This window comes from Diplotaxodon limnothrissa, linkage group LG23 (assembly GCF_057381915.1).
Source record: "Diplotaxodon limnothrissa isolate DT_005_m linkage group LG23, D_limnothrissa_male_GT1.1, whole genome shotgun sequence".
Lineage (NCBI taxonomy): Eukaryota > Metazoa > Chordata > Actinopteri > Cichliformes > Cichlidae > Diplotaxodon > Diplotaxodon limnothrissa.
In genome coordinates, this window is record NC_140617.1 from 30997529 (window position 1) to 31016583 (window position 19055).

A 19055-nucleotide genomic window follows, 5' to 3' on the forward strand; every position below is an offset into this window, starting at 1 on the left:
CAGGAGAGCCGAGTCCGCCAGCAGTCCATGGGCAGAGGGACATGGGCAGGGCCTACAGGCTGGGGCTGGTCAAGCAGGACGACGGAGGGATGCCCATTGTGGAGTATATAGTCAAGTACAAGACTGTGAGTGATTTATTACAGTTAAACACAGCTGCTGCCTTCAAGTTTCTCATGACAGCCCCACTATATCGAGCCTATATAAGTGGCAAGTCCAGTTTGATACATTAATACCTTCATTAATGTATCCCTGCTCCGGTCACTCCCATCCACATTTAATGCGCAAGGTAAATAAACGCAGGCACATTTAACACAGGTAGAAGGTTCACATTTTGTACTTGTTTTGTAAAAAAAAAAAAAAAGGAAAAATCTTTCTTAACCTTTTTTTTGAGAAAGGATGACTGAAATGCTGCTGCAATTTTAAACCTTCATTTACTGGCCTCCATTTGTATTTCTGTATCATTAATCAGCTGGAAGCACAAAGTTTAAATTGTAGTAGGCTGCTTTTAAGGGTGTTTTTCATGTCATGTCAATGCATTTGAAAGTTTTAGTGAGTCATTTCACTGCCTTTTTGTCCTCGTTGTGAAATGGTCACATTAAATCAACGGCACTACTCATTTGTCACTCGTCCATTTTTCCATCCTTAGGTCAGCAGTTTACCTCCCAATTGCTACCTTTCCAGGTAGCAAATTACACATGCTTGTTGCTTTTTGGAGAGAAACCTGAAAGGACACAGTGAAAACTGAAATACAAAGAAAGTACCATTTTATGCCCGCTTAGTGAATTACAGTAGTGCAAAAACTCTTGAGCCACCTCATTTTGCTAGGAAAATGGGGGAAAAGAGTGAAAGGATGTACTGAAATGTGCAAATATATATGGAAATACAGTATATAAGGCAAAAACAGCATTTGTACAATTCTAATGAGCTTGGAAGTGAATATTTGGTGTGACCACCTTTACTCTTCAGCACAGTCTGAACTCTCTTAGGCAGCTTTCTTGTCATTTCTTCAGGAAAGTAGTCTTCAGGAATAGTTTTCCAGGCTTCTTGAAGGACATTCAAAGCTCTTCTTTGGATGTTTCTGCCTTTTGTTCTGTTCTCTGTCAACATGATCCCACACTGCTTCAATAATCTTGAGGTCTGGGCTCTGGGGAGGTCAATCCATGACTGATAGGATTCCACTGTTTGTTTTTCTATGAATGTTATGAATGTTCTAAGATTGAAAAGAAAAGCGACTGGACTTCTTTAAGTTTTTCAAAACTGGATTATAGATGGCAAACAGTTGGTGCTGTAGACCACCCCTCTGTTCAAAGATGGTCGTTCACAGTGAACATAGATGGCTTCTTTTACTCCTCTTTGAAACCATCTGTCTTCTCCGTCCAAAATGTGAACATTGGTATCCTCGAAAGAATGACCTTTGTCCTTTAGATGCCTACGTACAGCTGAGTCTTGTCCTGTCGAGGTGGCCCTCCTATGTTGTGCCATGCATTTATGAAGTGGCTGTTTGGTTTCTCCGATGTAAATGTAAATGTAAAATCATTCCTGGCTGTTGATTTTCGACATGATTTTCAGATACTGTTCATCTTTTTTTTTTAACAACACCATGTTGAGATATGACAAGTTTTCAGCTAATAGCTCGTTGGGATCACTTTGTTGTTGCAAAATACTATTTCATGCCTGTCTCACACTGTGTAGTCTTTGGCATTTTCATAGATTCATCTAAAGAAATGGGAACAAATAATGTGTTTTTGTGGCAGGCTGCTAGTAACAAACTGACAACTTAGTTATTTTCTTTTTACTACGTTGTCTGTTATGTGTAGACACTAGTTCATCCTTTGAGTTGGGGGCCTTTTTATGCTTCAGAGTCCAGTAACTTTAATCTGATTTGGCATAGAGAACCTGTAGTGATTGGTAACACTGTTTTCTGCTGCTACACTTTTTAAGTAGATTTCACTTGTTCAATCAATGTATTTTTGTTGTCACTGAGGCTTTTTTAACAATAAACCCATCACAGTTGGCAGATTTTAGAAACTATTTTCAAAATCAAGAAAAATGAGAGCAACAAATTCAGCAGAAGTCAGTGTTTTCTAATAGTTCCAAGTATGTCTTTTTTTTTTTGACAGTCATTAGATGGCACACGATACTGGGAATGCCTTTTCCCTCCACTGGAGTGTGTGTGACTCTCTAGTTTGACATGTTGTGACTGAGTTTACTAGATGATGCTTCTTGAGTATCTTTTTTTCAGCCCCTGTTTCACTCACTTGTTCTAAATGGGGGTACACACGTGAGCAAGTAGTTGATATTGTGTGTGTGTGTGTGTGTGTGTGTGTGTGTGTGTGTGTGTGTGTGTGTGTGTGTGTGTGTGTGTGTGTGTGTGTTAAAATGCAAAAAGCAGCTTAAACTCACAAGATAAGAGGAGCGACTGAGTTGAGGCCAGGAAGCAGAATAGATGGCACTCGCACAAAAACTCTCCACAGGACTAAGTGGATTTAGGCTGGTCCAAATCTCCTATCTCCCCAGTGCTAATGTGTCCAAGCAGGCATTTCTCTGTCTCATTGAGAAAGCGGCAGAGATTTAAAATAATAAAACCATGCTGCTGAAAAGAGGGTCAGGGAGTCTCAATGAGGCTTTTGGAGGCCGAAAAGGATGCCAGTGAAGATGTTTCACACCCCACTAATCTAATGCCCCTGTCTGGCGTCAGGAACACACAAACTGCTTCACTGTGGATGGAACAGAGAGCCTGAAAGCAGACAGCATTTCAGTAGGGATCGCTTTAGGCAGAAGATTCTTATTTTTATCTGCGGGCATTTATAATTGGAGGTATTGACTCTATTCTGCTACCTCACTGACATCAGACATGACATTGCTGACCCTCATGAAGATTCACCCTGAAATTGTGTGTTTTTGAGTCAACATAAAAGAGATCTTTGCTGATATTTTAAGTATCATCATTTCTTGATTGGAGCCAGACTTTGTTTGTTGTTGTGTTTTGATAAATCCAAACTTGAAATTTTAGGAATGTCGTTGTCAAAATGTACAGAGTAGGTCAGGGGAGAGGTACTAGAGTGCGTATCTATACCGATCTGTAGAACACGGTGGAGGCTCTGTCATGTTCAGGATCTGCTCTCTCAGTTTATGAGGTGGCCATAGAACAGGTTCTCCTAGTTTGAAAGTTAGTGGTTTGCGCTTTGCTTGCTCCAGCCTCCAGTCTGCATGCCTTGCAGAAAATACTGAACCCTCCAATGCGTTCATGGTCGAGTGAATGTGTGTGAAAGTTAGATAGAAGGCACTTAGGTATTACAAAAAGTAACTGTGTGAATGAGTGTTAATTTGTGAATGAGGCATGTTGTATAAAAGCTTTTGAGTGTTTAAGTAGAGTACAAAAGCACTATATAAGAGCTAGTCCATTTATCAATTCTGCCAGTGGTTTGGGAATCTTATCGAAATAGATGGAGTTGCGAATGCAGAAAAGTACAGGGATAGAAGTGGGTTGCAAAGCAGCTTGTAGATTTAGTTGCAAAGTAGCTTAAATGGCAAGCCCTACAGTAGAAGGGACCCGATCCATTGGTTGATGTGAGTTGGCATGGAGATCAGCTGATCTGCTGGGATTGCTACACAGTTTTTGCACAGACTCGTTAGTCAGGATTTTACAATTCAGATGAAATGTTACATATTTTTAAGTCCTGCACCTTGACTTTTGTAAAATCCCGTTTTTAATGGTTCTCAAACTCAGGGAGGAAAAAATTGCCAAGGAGGTGAGACTAATAAGCACACAGTACAGTTAGCATGCTTTCAGCGCCACGCTCTCAGACTGACTCTTCAGTTTCCAGTGCTTTGTTTGCAGTTGGTTTCTTTATGAAGGCTCGGGAAGGAGTAGAGACAAAAGGCTGAGGCCACAAAGAGAACTGTGTGATACCGATGACAGGCTCAGGATTACTGTTTCTTTATACCTATTCAAACACATCTGTGGGGGCGTTTCACAACCGAGCCTGATTGTAGTAACTCTCAAAACTCCCAGATTAAAAACACAAAGGGTAAATTGCTGTTTATCAAATACAACAACACTTTCGCTGATCGCCTTTGATTCAAAGTGAAACATAGAGCTTTGATTAAAACCAGGTAATAAGGGTGTCTTTTGATACTCTTTATCTTTCTATCCCTCTCTTACCCCTCCCTCCGCCAGGATAAAGAGGAACAGTGGATGACCAAGCTCGTTCCAGGTGCGAAGGACCATGCCTTGCTGCACCCGCTCCAGTGGAACACGAGATATGAAGTGGAAATCACAGCGCGCAACGTGAAAGGCCTGTCGGAGCCCACCTTCTATCAGTTCTTCATGCCACAGAAACCTGACATTACAGGTAAAAGCATGATAGAGGAAAACGTCAGCTTGTAATTTGCCCTTTTTTAACATTTCCACTTTCTCATAGATGCCTTTTTGAGTTGCTCTTAAATGCCTTTTGAAAGTCCCCAAAGAACACTTTTGAACTTGTTGTGTTAAGTGGTGGGTCAGTCGTGCCACTAGAAGGAGCGCTGACGATAACAAAAGCAGGAGAGCAAGATGTTCCAGTCAAGATAAAGCGAGCCTGAAAACGCAGCAGGCCTTGTTGCCGCTTTGCTTTCTGGACAAATGATGATGCTGCTGTCATCTCAGAAATAGTGCCCTGGCCTCTCCGGCAACAGATTTCTCTCTGTATGATTGTCGAATGGGGTTTAAATCCCACAGAGAAGCACTTTACTCCGAAGTTTTTTAAAGGCGCGTTGAAAAGCTGAGAATTTTTCCTCTGTGAAAAGCCAAAACGTCCTTAGTTTGACAGCCGATTGTCTACATTTGGCCAGTTTTTTGAAGGCATAAGAAAAAGTGAGCAAACAAAACAACTAACTGGAGAGTTTGGAGAACAGATATTAAGTGTTAGAGCAATACTCCACAAAGTGAAAGAAGCTGTAAAGGATGAACTATTCAAACTAGTAATCTCTAACAGGATCATGCTCCCAAAATATATTGTACTCGGATAGCGATTTCCATTATCAGGATCACGTTTTCAAACGATTAAGGGAAGAGTGTTTTGTTTTTTTACAGGAAGCTTGAGCAGCAGCCTTGACTTCAGTGCATTAGTGCAGTCCCCTTTAAAACTGCTTCAGGGCTTGTGCACACCAGTGCTTAGTCGAGACCACAGGTTTTCAAGCTGAGAGACAAGACGCACACAGTTGCATGAGGTGAAAGGGACAGGTGGATGTCGGTGTCCCAAAAACAGAAAGACTATAAATGTGGCCCATTTAGCGACACAGTCAGCAGTTCCAGTGTTCACAGTGATCGCTGGGACAGCATTGGACAGTATCTTTTCTATACAAATGCTGTTGAAATAATAATGAAGTAGTTTGCTTATAGTATTCCTTTTGAGTCTTTATAGATGAAAATAAGAAAAAGATGTCTTTCACTTTGTTTTCACGATGCTTCGCCTTGGAGTAACCCATCTGCTTCTGTCTGCCTACCTGAGGCTAGTGCTACATACGCTGAAGTCCTGATGGGGAAAAGAGAGTTGTTTTCTGCCTGTGAAACTTGAGCCATGCTGCTAAAAACATGGTAATATGATGGAGCAGTAAAAGTGGATGAAACTTGGATGTGGAAAGCACCTGTGGTTAAATTCGTTTCAACTTAGGTTTGTTTAGAAAGCACCAATTAGGAGCAGAGTTGCCTCAAGGGGCTTTATATTCTAGGGTAAAGACACTAGAATATTAGAAAGGCAGCACAAAAGACACATAGACAATATAGGAAAAAGCCAGAGTTTCATAATTACTAATGATTAAAATGATTAATGGTGTATAAACCAATGGAGAGTGAGAAGAAGTGAGTGAAGAAGTGTTCAGTGCAGCATGGGAAGCTCAAAGCAGCCTAGGCTTAATGCAGCATAACTAAGGAGAGGTTCAGGATCATATCATCCAACGCTAACTATAAGCTTTATTAAAAAAGGAAAGTTTTAAGCCTAATCTTAGAGTAGAGATGTCTGTCTCCCAAATCCATAATGGGAGCTGGTTGCACAGGAGAGAGGCCTGAAAGTTGAAGCCTCCCATTATACTTTTAGAAACTCTAGAAGCCAAGATGAAAAACATATGATTTGTCTTTCTAGTCTCTGTCAGTAGTCTCACTTCAACATTTGAATCAACTGAAAGCTGTTCTGGGAGCTTTCAGAGCCACCTGATAATAATGAATTACAGTAGTCAAATCTAACTTTTTTTTTTAGGATCTAATCTCAGAAAATGAACAACAACAATTCTGCTTAGAAATCATTGGAAAGAAGTCCAGAACATGTCAGTCTCATGTGTTTGGACAGTCTATTCAAATGTCCCTGGATAAAATGCAAGCAGGAACTAAGGGAAAATTTAACATATTTAATGTTGTTCCAATTACTGGCCAAAAAAAGAACCTAAAATGTAAGGGATGTAAATATTTCCCAACATTATAAACTGAGCGGTGGTTATAAAGCAAATGGCCAAAACAAAATTTCTTGTAATGATGGCATATCAAAAAATAGCATTTGGAGAATAGTCAGCAATCTAACTGTAGATTGTAGCCACTCATCATGCAAAAATGCCAAGTATTTTCTGCTTTAAGATTTGTCACCGTAAAGAATGTGCCTTGTATTATTGTATTTGCCCTTTTGGCATTTGGCCAAACATGTCAAGATGCTAATATTGTTGCTTTTTGTTTTTATCAGAATTATATTTTTTGACTGTTCTTATTTATGCTTTCACCTCAAGGTTCTTGTAAATGTATCACCGTTCTCCTGTTCAGGTACTCTGACTGTCGGCATCCTTGCTAGGGCTTCATTCTCGTCTGCTCTAATAAACAGCACAAGTATTACAATCACACCACGGTTCGCTTCAAAGAAACCCAGCAGAGCACGAGTGAAAATACCCTCAGGCTGTACTTTTCTTCTCTAAAATATCATTCTTTTCTTCTTGTTTTTGCTCGCTGTTTATCTTATGGTCCTCCTGTGGTGCTGCTTTGCAATTCTGCTGAAATTCATTGAGAATGGAGCGCAGATGGAACGTCTCTAGTCGAGCTCGCTTCTCATTTGAAAGAGCGACACGCACACGGTTACATAAGCCAATATACAGACACAGATAACTTCTTCAGCTCTTGGTCTTGGGTATTCTTATGTTGAGACTGCGCTGTTCTGCTGCATAACAGTGTATGTGCTTGTTTCTCTCCTGATAGTTTGACTTGAGCCTTCTTCTTGTTTTTTTGTTCGGGGAGGGCAAAAAAAGCTAGAAAATTCTAAAGACAAAGATGGTTACAGCTACTGCAGCATCTTCTGTGTAGTATTCATTTAGATTTTTTTTTCTTTTTGTTTGTTCTAGGTTTATCTTTAGAAATAAATAATTATCTTTTGATTGGAAAATTGTTATGATTTACTGCTAGTGTTGACTAGCAAGTTGAGCTAGCTTCTATGACTGTGACTGTTTCTTAATTGTGATACTATTATTGTATGATACACACTATGCAAGTACACTATGTAGAGTACTTGTATAACATGTGAATTTAGTGAGAGTAGTGCTGTCTTAAACTGAACACAGCAAAATGCTCACTCGAAGTAACAGCTGCAATTTTGACCAACTATTTTGCTAGCTGTAGTATGTTTTTAACATATGCAACTTAACCCTTTAAGACCTACCATAGAACCAAGTCCGCCAGAGCTTATATTATATTTTTACATGTTGTGGAGCCATTTTTTGGAGCATTTCAAGTTGCTATACATCAATACAACCATTATAGCCCAAATTTTAATAATGTCTGCATTAAGTGCATAGTAATTACATACATTGCAAAAAAGGGGCGACCGTAGCTCAGGGGGTTGGGAATCGCATCTGTAACCGGAAGGTCGCCGGTTCGATCCCTGGGCTCTCTGTCCTGGTCGTTGTGTCCTTGGGCAAAACACTTTACCCTACCGCCTACTGGTGTTGGCCAGAGGGGCCAATGGCGCGATATGGCAGCCTCACCTCTGTCAGTCTGCCCCAGGGCAGCTGTGGCTACAACTGTAGCTTGCCTCCACCAGTGTATGAATGTGAGAGTGAATGAATAGTGGTATTGTAAGGTGCTTTGGGTGCCTTGAAAAGCGCTATATAAATCCAATCCATTATTATAAAGTCCACTATTTAGATTGAGAAAAGTTTATATAATTATTTAGCCTTGTTGTGCAAACAAGCCTGCATAACTTAATAAATATAGAATTTGAAAAATAACAAACCTAAAAAGAAACACTAGGTACGAGATACATGAGTATGACTATGATACGGTGATACTTTTGGTAAACAACCATTTGACTAACATCTGTCTCACCTGCTCTTGTTCCACCTCTGTTCTGTCGTCATTCTCTCTCTCCCCCTCTCTGTTCCTCTCTCTCCCTCTTTGTGCTGACAATCAAGCCAAACACCAACATCATCAAATATACAGTTGAAACCAGATATTTACAAACTCTTCAGGTAAAAACACAAACACTTTTTTAATTGTAACATCAAATCAGACTAAATGTTTATTTTTTTTTAGATTGATAAATATAAAAAACATATTTGTTAACTTTAAGAGTAAAGAGAGAAACTATCAATTGTAAATGGCACCAAATTGTATTCAAAATTGAGCCACACTTATGGAGCTCCACAATTCTTTTCCTGGTGTTTTGGTTGACATCTCTTGATTTTCCCATGTCAAAGAAACAGGCTCTGTGTTTTGCCTTATATGGATCCACAGGTGTTACGTCCCCTGGCTAGTCTAGGGGGTTGAATGGACGAACATAAAGGTGGATAGTGAAGGAGGAGCCAAGATGATAACTTTAAAAGGTTTATTTAATGCTGGTGATGAGATTTGGGTTCAGACTGAGGTATAACTTCAGGGAGAGCCAAGGCCAACGTAACAAACAAAACATCCCAGATGTAAAAATAAAAGAAACTTACCTAACTCCAAAGAAAACAAAATACACAACCTATAACCATAACCTACCTAACAACACATAAACAGGAGAAAACGGGATGTCAAAACAAAAGGCAGCTCTCCCCTACAAGCAGTCTGAACATGAAAACAATGCACATACAAATCACAAAGGCATGCAAGCCTGTACAGGTATGGCAACCAAAATGGCCAGAGGGCACAGAAGCACAGCTCCACAGGCCTTAAGTAGTGCTCTGCTGATTAACAATTAGCCGGACTCTGAGCAGCATCCAATCAGGACAGAGGAGGTGGAGCCTAGACAAAACAAAGAGTTAGGCTGTATCCCAATACAGGGTCTGCAGCCTTAAAGTACGCAGTCTCAACGATCCTCAAGGGCCGCGTACTTAAAGACCGCTAAGGCCGGAAGTGCGAGGCTTGTGAAATGGGACGGTCTAGCCTCCGTTGCGCTGCCCAGGTTGCCTAGCAACCATGATACTAACAGCTGGAAATGTTTCATACAGCTTTGTTTGACAGAAATGAAGGAGAAAATCATTTGTTCATTTGTTTGTTTGTTTCTACATGAGCTTTGATCATTCTCTGTAAGATGAAGGTCAGCTATTAACGCGTATATTTTAAAGTAAAGGCTTTAAAACCAAGTTAGTACAAACGTCACTAATGTCACATAACTTTGCCGACATGTGGCCAACAGTAATGTTTTAATGTTCTTCGTTATTAAACATTTGCACATAAATAAGTGACATAATATTCAGTACTTACTTAAAGTTTACTCTTCGGGCACCCCTCATCCGCCGTTTTTTTTCGGCAAAATTATCCACACCCACCGCCGCGCTATGCATTCTGGGATATATTGGGCCATGAAGCCACGTCCTTAAAATTCAGGGAAATGAAGGACGCATTTGAGGGCCGCATTTCGAGCAGCCTTCGAATTGGGACAGCCTTCGTCGCGTCGCTGTGACGTAATCGGCCTTAAAATGCGGTCTTTAAGGCTGCAGACCCTGAATTGGGATACAGCCATGGACTCTACTAACCTATCAGAAGCTTCTTCAGCTCAGAATGGAATCGTCTGGAGTTTTCTTATTAATTAACAATAAACTTAGTGTATATGTACTCCTAAATTTGATGAAAGTGAAAAGAGAGACAGCTCTCTCTCTCTCTCTCTCTCTTTATTCTGACATTTAACTAATTCAAAAGATATTTCAATATTTATTTATCCAAAACAAAACAGGTTTACTCTAAATTGATGTTGTACAGTAAAAAATTTTTCTTGTGTTTTCCATAAAGTGTATGTAAGTATCTGGTTTAAACTGTGAATATACTGCTGTGTATTGAAATTCCTCCTGTTTGCATTGAAATATACTGAACAACATACAAAGCATAATATCTAAAATAACATTTTCCATATTGCACTACCATAGTTTTTTCTTTGAAAGAAGCCCCTTATGTCCATTCTTGTATATCAGTACATTACTATGGGCTCAAAATGTGGTCATAATTATTTTGTACTTGTAAATCAGGATTTGTATGTGTGAAAAGAATTTGTGTGTGCGTAAAAAAGATTTGTGTGTGGACTTGGCCAAAAAAAAACCAAAAAAAAAAAACCTGCAAGTTACAAGTACGAACTTTGACCCTATTTTTCTTCCTTTCATCTGATTGGTCAATGTCATGTCAATCACAAATGTAACAATCCAATCAGAGAACAGATGGGGTTGGCTGTCGGAGGGGTGCTTTTTTTGAACTGCAGGTCTTTGAAGGGAATAAATGCCCTTTTACATGAAAAACCCAGCGTTTTCCTTCATCACCACGAAGGAAAACAGTCTGTGGTCGTCTGAGTTTGGTGGTTTCTGTGTCACAGGTCTACGTGTTTAATACAGGGACTTCCACAGCCTTTTCGACAGCGCTGCGGACCGCGGGGGGACGGCGACGACGACGACAGTGTTTTGGAAATGACAGTCTTCATTACAAAGCTTTCTTCGTTATGAATTAGCATACATGTTTTTATTGAACATTTGAAGAACTAGCAAAAAAAACAAACTCTTGTAGAGGACATAAAGTCAGAGATAGAAACGACAAGCAGCAGGTGCATCTAGTACAGGTAGCTGCAGCACTTCCTGCATCCGATGTGAAAGGACTTTTATGCTGCGCACTGTGACTCACAGCAATGGTCCCGGGTCAGCCCTGACTTTGTGTTAAACTAATCCTAAAGTAATAATGGTATTTCTAACCACTGATATAACACAGATTTATCCTTTCAACAGCTGCTGAAAGTTAGGGGACCTAGCTGCTATCGGATATTTATATAGAGATCCTCCAGCTTCAAACTGTATCACCCTTCAAGGACCTGCAGTTCAAAAAAGCGCCCCTCCGACAGCCAAACCCATCTGTTCTCTGATTGGATTGTTACATTTGTGATTGACATGGCATTGACCAATCAGGTTAAAGGAAGAAAAATAGGGTCAAAATTCGTACTTGTAACTTGCAGGGTTTTTTTTGGCTAAGTCCACACACAAATGTTTTTTACGCACACACAAATTCTTTTTACACATACAAATGTTTTTTTACGCACACACAAATCTTTTTTTTTTTACACATAAAAATCCCGATTTACAAGTACAAAACTGATTTACAAGTACAAAATATATATGACCACATTTTGAGCCCATACATTACTGAAACTGATTTATTTAGCCGTGGAGGGTAACAACTGAAAATATGAAATAAGCACACATGTAAGCTAAGACTCTTTAAAGCAGACCTTCCCAAAGTGTGGGGCCCGCCCCCTAGGGGGGGGCGCAGAGCCATTGCAGGGGGGGGTGCGGCATGAAAAGGGAAAAAAAAACAAAAAAAAACAACGCTTGGACACTGCTAGCACTGGGCGCCTACAGAAACGCAAAGCAGGAGATGAAGCATCGCTGAATATGTTTCCAAACCAACTTCATTCTAAGCCAAAGACTAGAAAATATGGTGAAGCATATCTTCCCTTTGGTTTCACCTGCACAAGTGCCGAGGTAGGTCTCCCCTGCAAAACTGGTTTTCCCTTTGTCAGGAGCAGCACTGGGCTCTCCAAATCATGGACAAACAGTATCCCACATTCTTAATTTTTAGTTCACAAACACTTGTTGTAATGATTAATTACTCCTGACATTTTGGAGATGTTAGCTCTTTATACAGTAAAGTTACAGTGGGATACAAATAATATGAGGCTGATCCTGCCACGATTTGTTCCCCCTGTCTAAATCACGGACAAACAGTATCCTACAGCTGTTTATGTTTTTAAACCCATTTTGGTTTTAAAATCTCAGTTTTCGGTGATTCGAAACGCTGTTTACGTGTCGACGAAACAGCTGTGTTTTCAAAAATACCCGTGTAGGTGTGGACGTAGCGTAAAAGAGTTAGTAGTTTATTTTCTTACTACCTGCAGATTACTTGTATTTTCTAAATGTTTGAGGTGTGAAATAAACCGCAATGGAGCAAAATATGGGTGTGTGTGGTTGGAGGACGTGTTGGTGCGTGCGTGTGCGCGGGGTGGGGGGGGGGGGGGACATTTTTCTGTAAAACAAAGGGGGCCCAACGAAAAAAGTTTGGGAACCACTGCTCTAAAGCAGCGGTCCCCAACCCCCGGGCCTCGGACCGGTATCGGTCCGTAAGTCGTTTGGTACCGGGCCGCGAGAGTTGAGGCTCAGGTGTGAAATGTATGGTTTTCTGGGTTTTTATCAGTTTTCAGCGTTATTTTGTTATCGTTTACTCGGTTTTCCTTGGTCTTTTCACGTGTGTTATGAATAAATTTTCTTTTTTTCGGTTACAAACCTTTGACAAACCTTTGACAACACATAAATTAAATTTTCCTGAAAGGGAATAGGAACATTGAACACACATAATCACAAAACAATGCCACAAGTCTGTTAGCCTAACGTTATTGTTTAAAAACATTACTACTTTTAGCTAGCTAAAACTCTAGCTTTTAGCTAACTACAGTGTTTTGTTTTACTAAATCCTCCACAGTTTGTTAAACATGCACTTATGCAAATGCACACATGCACAGTAAAGCAAAAATATCTTTGAAGTGTATAACATGCAACATGGATACACTTTGAAGCTGGAATATATGTGAAGCGATACAGAAACATAAAAATGTTTTTTCTTTCATTGATCCCATGCAGGCGTACAGACCCCAATTTCACATGTGATTTAAAAGGAAAAAAAAATCAAAGGACGGCTGCTTCAGTGTTGTTTTGCTTTCTTCTCGGAGCCTTTTACCGCATCCATTTGTGCTATTTTGGATGTTTGCCTCTGTCATTATTGCACTGGCTAAATAGCCTGTAAGAGTGTGGGCTTCTTTTCAAACAGCAAACAAGACAAGGGAAACGGCAAGCTTAAGGCGGGTCACTTCGATTGGCTGTCCTATCTTGTTAGGTGCATCGTGGGAAAGAGCCTGGGAGAGAGAAGAGGGTGAAATTGGGAAAAAACACTTTTCCTCCTAATGTGTTTGTTTGAAAGAATAAGTCGGCTGAGCTTTCCGTCTACGAAGGCAATAAAGGGGCTTACAGTAGACACAGAGGGTAGGAAGCTGTCGTGTCCCGCAGCAAGGACGGAGCAGGATTTTCACAGAGAACTCAGTCATTTATCAAACATTGTCTCTTGGTTATATTTCACAGGACACTCTAATTACTCCCATTTCTAAACCACTGACCCAGTCCAGCTGATAGCTTGGGTGTATCTGTTTTAAGGTTTAACTTTCATTGACCAAAAGCATCTTGATACTTCCGGACAAAATCATATTGATTTGATCATACAGCTTTAGCAAAGAAAAAGGGAAAGACTCCACCTTTACATTCTCTGCTTCAGTGACTTAAAGTAGACATAAAGAAGTCCATCTATCCCAATGAACAATATTAGAAGTGAAATCTCTCCTAGTCTCAGTTGCGGGCCATCTTTCTAATTGTTGTGTTTATTTCTTTTTTTTCCCCCAAAACAGAAAATAGGGTCAGGCTATATCGGTACTTTCTATCTCCCAGTAGCCATTCTCTCCTCAGTTCTCTCTCGGTGTGTTATGCAGCTACTGTATTCAGTAGGTGTTTTCTTTTTTTCCTCCTCATCCATCTGCTTTCTCCATCCTATTTTAGTTTGTAAAAGGCTGAATAACCTTCTTCACGTCCTGCTTACAGAGAATTCTTTAAGAAAAACACCATTGATTGCAACACTTTTCAATTTACTCCCTTTCCTTTCCATCTTTTTATTTTATTTTAGTTTTTTCTTTCAAACGAAAATATTTTTTTTCACCTTCTCAACCACTAAGCTGTCCTTCTTCCCTACCCAGTTACAACATTGTCTCTCTAACACCAGTTTGTATTTATTTATTCTTTTATTGGCTTGTCAACCAAACTGCTTTCTTGGTGGAGAGATTTTTTGCAGTCTCCTTTTTCAAATGCATTTAGACGTTTACACAATGGCTTGAAAGCAGCGCGAAAACAGTTGAATAGTGAAAATCACTGATTGAAAGCTTCTGATCCCAGTCATGTTTCTGTTGGTCAACTTGGGAATGAGAAAAGGCTGGATTTTGGAATTGCTACATTAATGCATAATTTCTGTTCAATCTAAGCTCAAGCTCCAGCTTTAAAACTCACTGCTCAGTAAACGCGACCATAAGATAAGATATGATAACTCTTTTTATTTCATTGCACAGTCACAATTAGTACAGTAGTACAGTGAAATTGGAAAACTGTCCCACATGTTTCCCATGTTATTTTATAGGCACGTTGTCCCACATGTCTATAAAATAACATAAAATAAAATCCTAAAAACAAAAAGCATAACTGTACCCAAGTTATGCTGTCAGAAGCAACTCCTTCTGGTTCCTGTTCCCTTAAAGCTAAGCTTTCTTTTGATTGGCTGCCCTTCAAAATCAAAAGAATTGAACACAGCTCCACTTGCGCTCACAGCCAGACCTGTGTACCTGCGATCACCATGTAAACGATTTCCGCATTTGTCAGAACACAGAGCCAAGAGTAGAAACAAAATATCCAGAATTGTGTTTAGAGAAGTCTAAAGTCTGAGCTTTTAGATCATGGATCATGGAGTCAACCACAAACTCCTCTGTATACCAAAGTATTCTAGAGTGAAATGTGGGACCATCTGTCCAGCAACTAAACTTGGCTAAAGACTGGTCAAGAAACAGGACAATGATCCCAAACACAGCAGCAAATCAGACGAAATCATGACTAAAACAAGAAAAAAGATTCAAGGTGTTGCAATGACGCAAAGTCCAGATTTTAATCTGATCGATGCTAATTTAGGCCCTTAAGAGAGCTGTGCATAAAAAAGTGTGCACAAACTTTAATGAACTGCAGCAACACTGTATCACAGAATGAGACTAAAGTCCTGCACAACAATATGAGAGACTAATAAAGTCACTAAGAAAATGATTACTTCAAGTGATTGCTGCTAAAGGTGGTTCTGCAAGCTACTGAATCAATCAGAATTACACTGATGGCTGCAAGGCAAGTGACAACAGATGGGATTCCACCAGTATGTGTTCCCAGATAACACAAAGCCTCAAACGTTAGTCACAGGCCTACAAAATAAAGAATGGAAACTAAATAAACAGTAAACATTAGAAAAATCTTTTGGTTATTTGTTTATTCTGTGATCCGAGTCTGTACTGCAATGATTTTAAATGACACAAGTGTTAGCAGTCGCCAAGGTTACACACGGACTAACAGAAAAGAAAATCATTTTAATTAGGTTCGTGCTTGTGGAAATAAATGAACATGACTGTTATTGCTTACTGTGAGTAATATTTTATAATAATACTTTCATTCATTCATGTAGACATGATAAGCTGTAAACTTTGGTGACACTAAAACAGGCTTCTCTGAGTCCCATAATGCATCATGTCATCAGTGCCTCATGCTGTGGTGCATATCAAACAACCAAGGGCCAATTTAAGAGTAATAACAGCATTTTATTGCTTTATTTTATGCATGTTCTTTGTAACCTCGGAGTACACCAGATTGACACATAGGACTATAAAAAAAAGAAAACCTTTTCTAACAGAAGGCGTTGTTTTTATTTGTTTTGTGTGGAAAGCGACTAAAGTCACATAGGCTTTTACAGTAATTGCACCTGGCACCGATCGCTGTACTCTCGCTTACATAAAAAAGAAAAAAATATGACACGATGATGCCCGAGTATGCCTAAATCTGCCCCTGCGGCCTGATATAGTCTGACACTGCTTGTGTTAAGCTTTGTTGTGGCTGCCGCATTTCTTTCCTGGCTTTCGCTTTCTTCTCTTTCCAGTCATGTGCCATAAAAAGCTTTGATAGTAACAGGCATCATAGATTTTGTGCGTAATAATCTCATCAAAGCACTTGAAGAAATAATCTAGGCAGCACTCTCTCCTCCCCCGTGGAGCTCAAATGAAACTTCTTCCTGGAAGTGTTGCCAGCAAATCAAAATGGGAAATGAATACTTTTATAGCTGCCCGTTACATAAATCAAGTCTTTCATCAATTTTCAAAATGAAAGCCAAGCAGTGTAATGAAGAAAACTATTGTTCAATCATTTAGTGTGTAAAAATGCAACTTTCTCAACACGATCACTTGCTGTTACTGCTGATACTGAACCAGCTGATACACTTCCCAATATATATTTGTGAGATTAAAAGGAGCATTATAATAAAGCATCATTTACATTATGTTTACTAACTGCAGTCTCTGAAGTCCTTGCTCAGTTTTTCTCCATATGAAAGTGGATTGCGTCATTTGGTATAATCAGTTGAAGTACTGTTGCTCTGAAACTGCCACTCCAAAATAACAACTGCATCTGCTGTTGAATGTGTGGCTGGAAAGATTGTCAGATTAAAGCTGAAAATTCAGACTGAAGTTGACAAAACTGTCAGACATCAAGAGATGTACAAGCAAAGCTGACCCGCAGGGATTTTAATTGTAAAAGCTTTAATCCAAGACCTACATTTGTTTGCCTTGTATAAAATGCACCACAGTCAATATACGGATTGTAATACTTACTGGGGTATAGAAGGCCAATATAATAGGAGATCAATGGTGGTGTTTACGTGTTTACTTCATTTATTCATGGAACAAAGATAATCCTGTCGAGATCAAAAGATTGCATTTCCGAGGGAGCACTTTTAACATCAGACAAAATTGATGTCAGCTACTGCAAAGGAAAGCGAGCAGGAACAATGGCTCACACAGATGGTTTATGGTGTTTGAAGACTGTCTGATCTTTGTTTTGCCCGTGACCAGGGATTAAACTAGGATTTGTAGTTCCCATAGGTGTACATTTGTGTGCGCGTAGCAGCAATGACGAAATTCTTATACATACAAAGACTTTACATTTACATTCAGAACTGTCCAGAAGGGATGATGTCGCTTCACATTACCTATAACAAAGTCCGGTCTGGGTGGACATCCCTCTGCTCTGGATGTGGCAGTGTGCAAACGACCAGCTATTGACAAAACCTTTCAGTGAGTGCACTCTCTAGTGTATCAGTGTCGGTTGTAATGGCGCATTACTATAGATCACTGAAGGAGAGAATAGGCATGCAAATAAATAAATATGCACAGACTAGCCTTTTTAATCACTAAAGTGCAGTGGCATTCAATTGCATTCTGAAATACTGTGCAAAAGTCTTTAACCACAAGTGATTTCTTTATATTTTCTTGGGAAATGGATAAAAGGTGCAGCAACATGGAGCTGATCTGCAAAGAGGCTTTTGGGAAAATCCTTTTCAATCATCCAAGATTCCCAAGTTTTAACATTTTATATATTTTTACGCTACAATTGCAGTTTAGATATTGTTAATCACACACAGGCTGAACCAAGTTAGGACACGTTAGCCACGTTTGCTTTTAATCTGCATTTGATCAATGGGCAGGCACAGATAATAAGACTATATATGCATGTGTGAATGTTGGTGTCTCTGAATCCACTTGAATTGTGAGATTAATACCTGTTGTGGCACCATTTCCAGTGTGTCACTAAAACATTTGGCTTTCAATATGGTAAAAAGTACTTGGGTAAAGAAACCATCTCCATCTCCAAACACTTAAATCTGCATGTATTGTCCTTGATGTCAGTTATTAATTTTTTTTTTTTTTTTAAAGATCCTTTTGAACATTTCAAGGATATTGAGTCTCAGCTCCAAACACCTTCTAAGGACAGATTCTGTTGGGAGAGAAAGAAAACACTTGATATTCACAAAGTTAAGTTTCTGAAAGCCCTTTTGGCAGAAAAAAATATAGAAGTATTTTCAGAAATGATGCCTGATTGCAACCAGCTTGTATGGGCGATATCCCAACTCTAGTCAAGAAAGATCTTGTGGACTTGGGGAGTCGGGATGCTGAGAACTGTGAGGGAACAGTCATGAATCAACACTGCACTGTTAAAATACTATTTAGATACCGAAGCTGGGATAGGAGGGCAAAGTGAAGAGAGGAAAAACAATGGAAAAGAAGCCAATACATTGTTAACCAACAACAACAGCAGGAAGTGACTGTTGGTGGTGAAGTACAGCAAGATTCAGGTGGGGTCTTGTAGGACCTTCAACACTCAGGGGTTGCATGGCATTGTAACCTTTTGGCTTTTAAACTTTTGTTCATGCATAGGAAACTGCTTAAGCAGAGTTTAAACTTTGAATTGTAACTGCAAAGATCAAGGTACAGACACTTGAATTACTCCTTAAAAAGCCATAACCCCAGACAGCAGCAATTACAGAAAAGGAAGCTGAATTTCTTTGAAGTCTTTTGAGGTTGATTGTTAAGGATGCCATATTCTTCGAACCTAAGAGTAATTTCCCATGGTTTTTCATTTCCTCTACGCTGGCACTTGAATCGCATCAGGGCTGATCTGCTTCCTCCTTGAAAATGGACGGAAAACAAGAACCCATCCATCTCTCGCGAACTAGAGAGGATTTAATTATAATGTTGAGTTTTTTGAGGATGTCCTCAAAAAAACTCCCCTTCTCCACTCCTCGTCACATCGCAAAGTGAGCACTTAGGAGGAAGACTTGCTCCCCTCCACAAATGATGATGTTTATCGCAGCCTGCTACCTTCTTAATCAATGATTGCCCGTTTGGTCATCATTAATTGAGTCACTT

General features: G+C 39.6%; 1 protein-coding gene across 1 annotated transcript in view; it reads left to right on the plus strand.

Moving 5' to 3' along the window:
• ncam2a (neural cell adhesion molecule 2a) overlaps nt 1-19055 on the plus strand; it is a 460352-nt gene that overhangs the window by 415434 nt on the left and 25863 nt on the right. Inside the window, exons 14-15 of the mRNA XM_085347241.1 lie at nt 4-125; nt 4181-4355. Of these exons, the coding sequence (XP_085203367.1) occupies nt 4-125; nt 4181-4355 (297 nt within the window). The remainder of the gene's footprint in view (nt 1-3; nt 126-4180; nt 4356-19055) is intronic.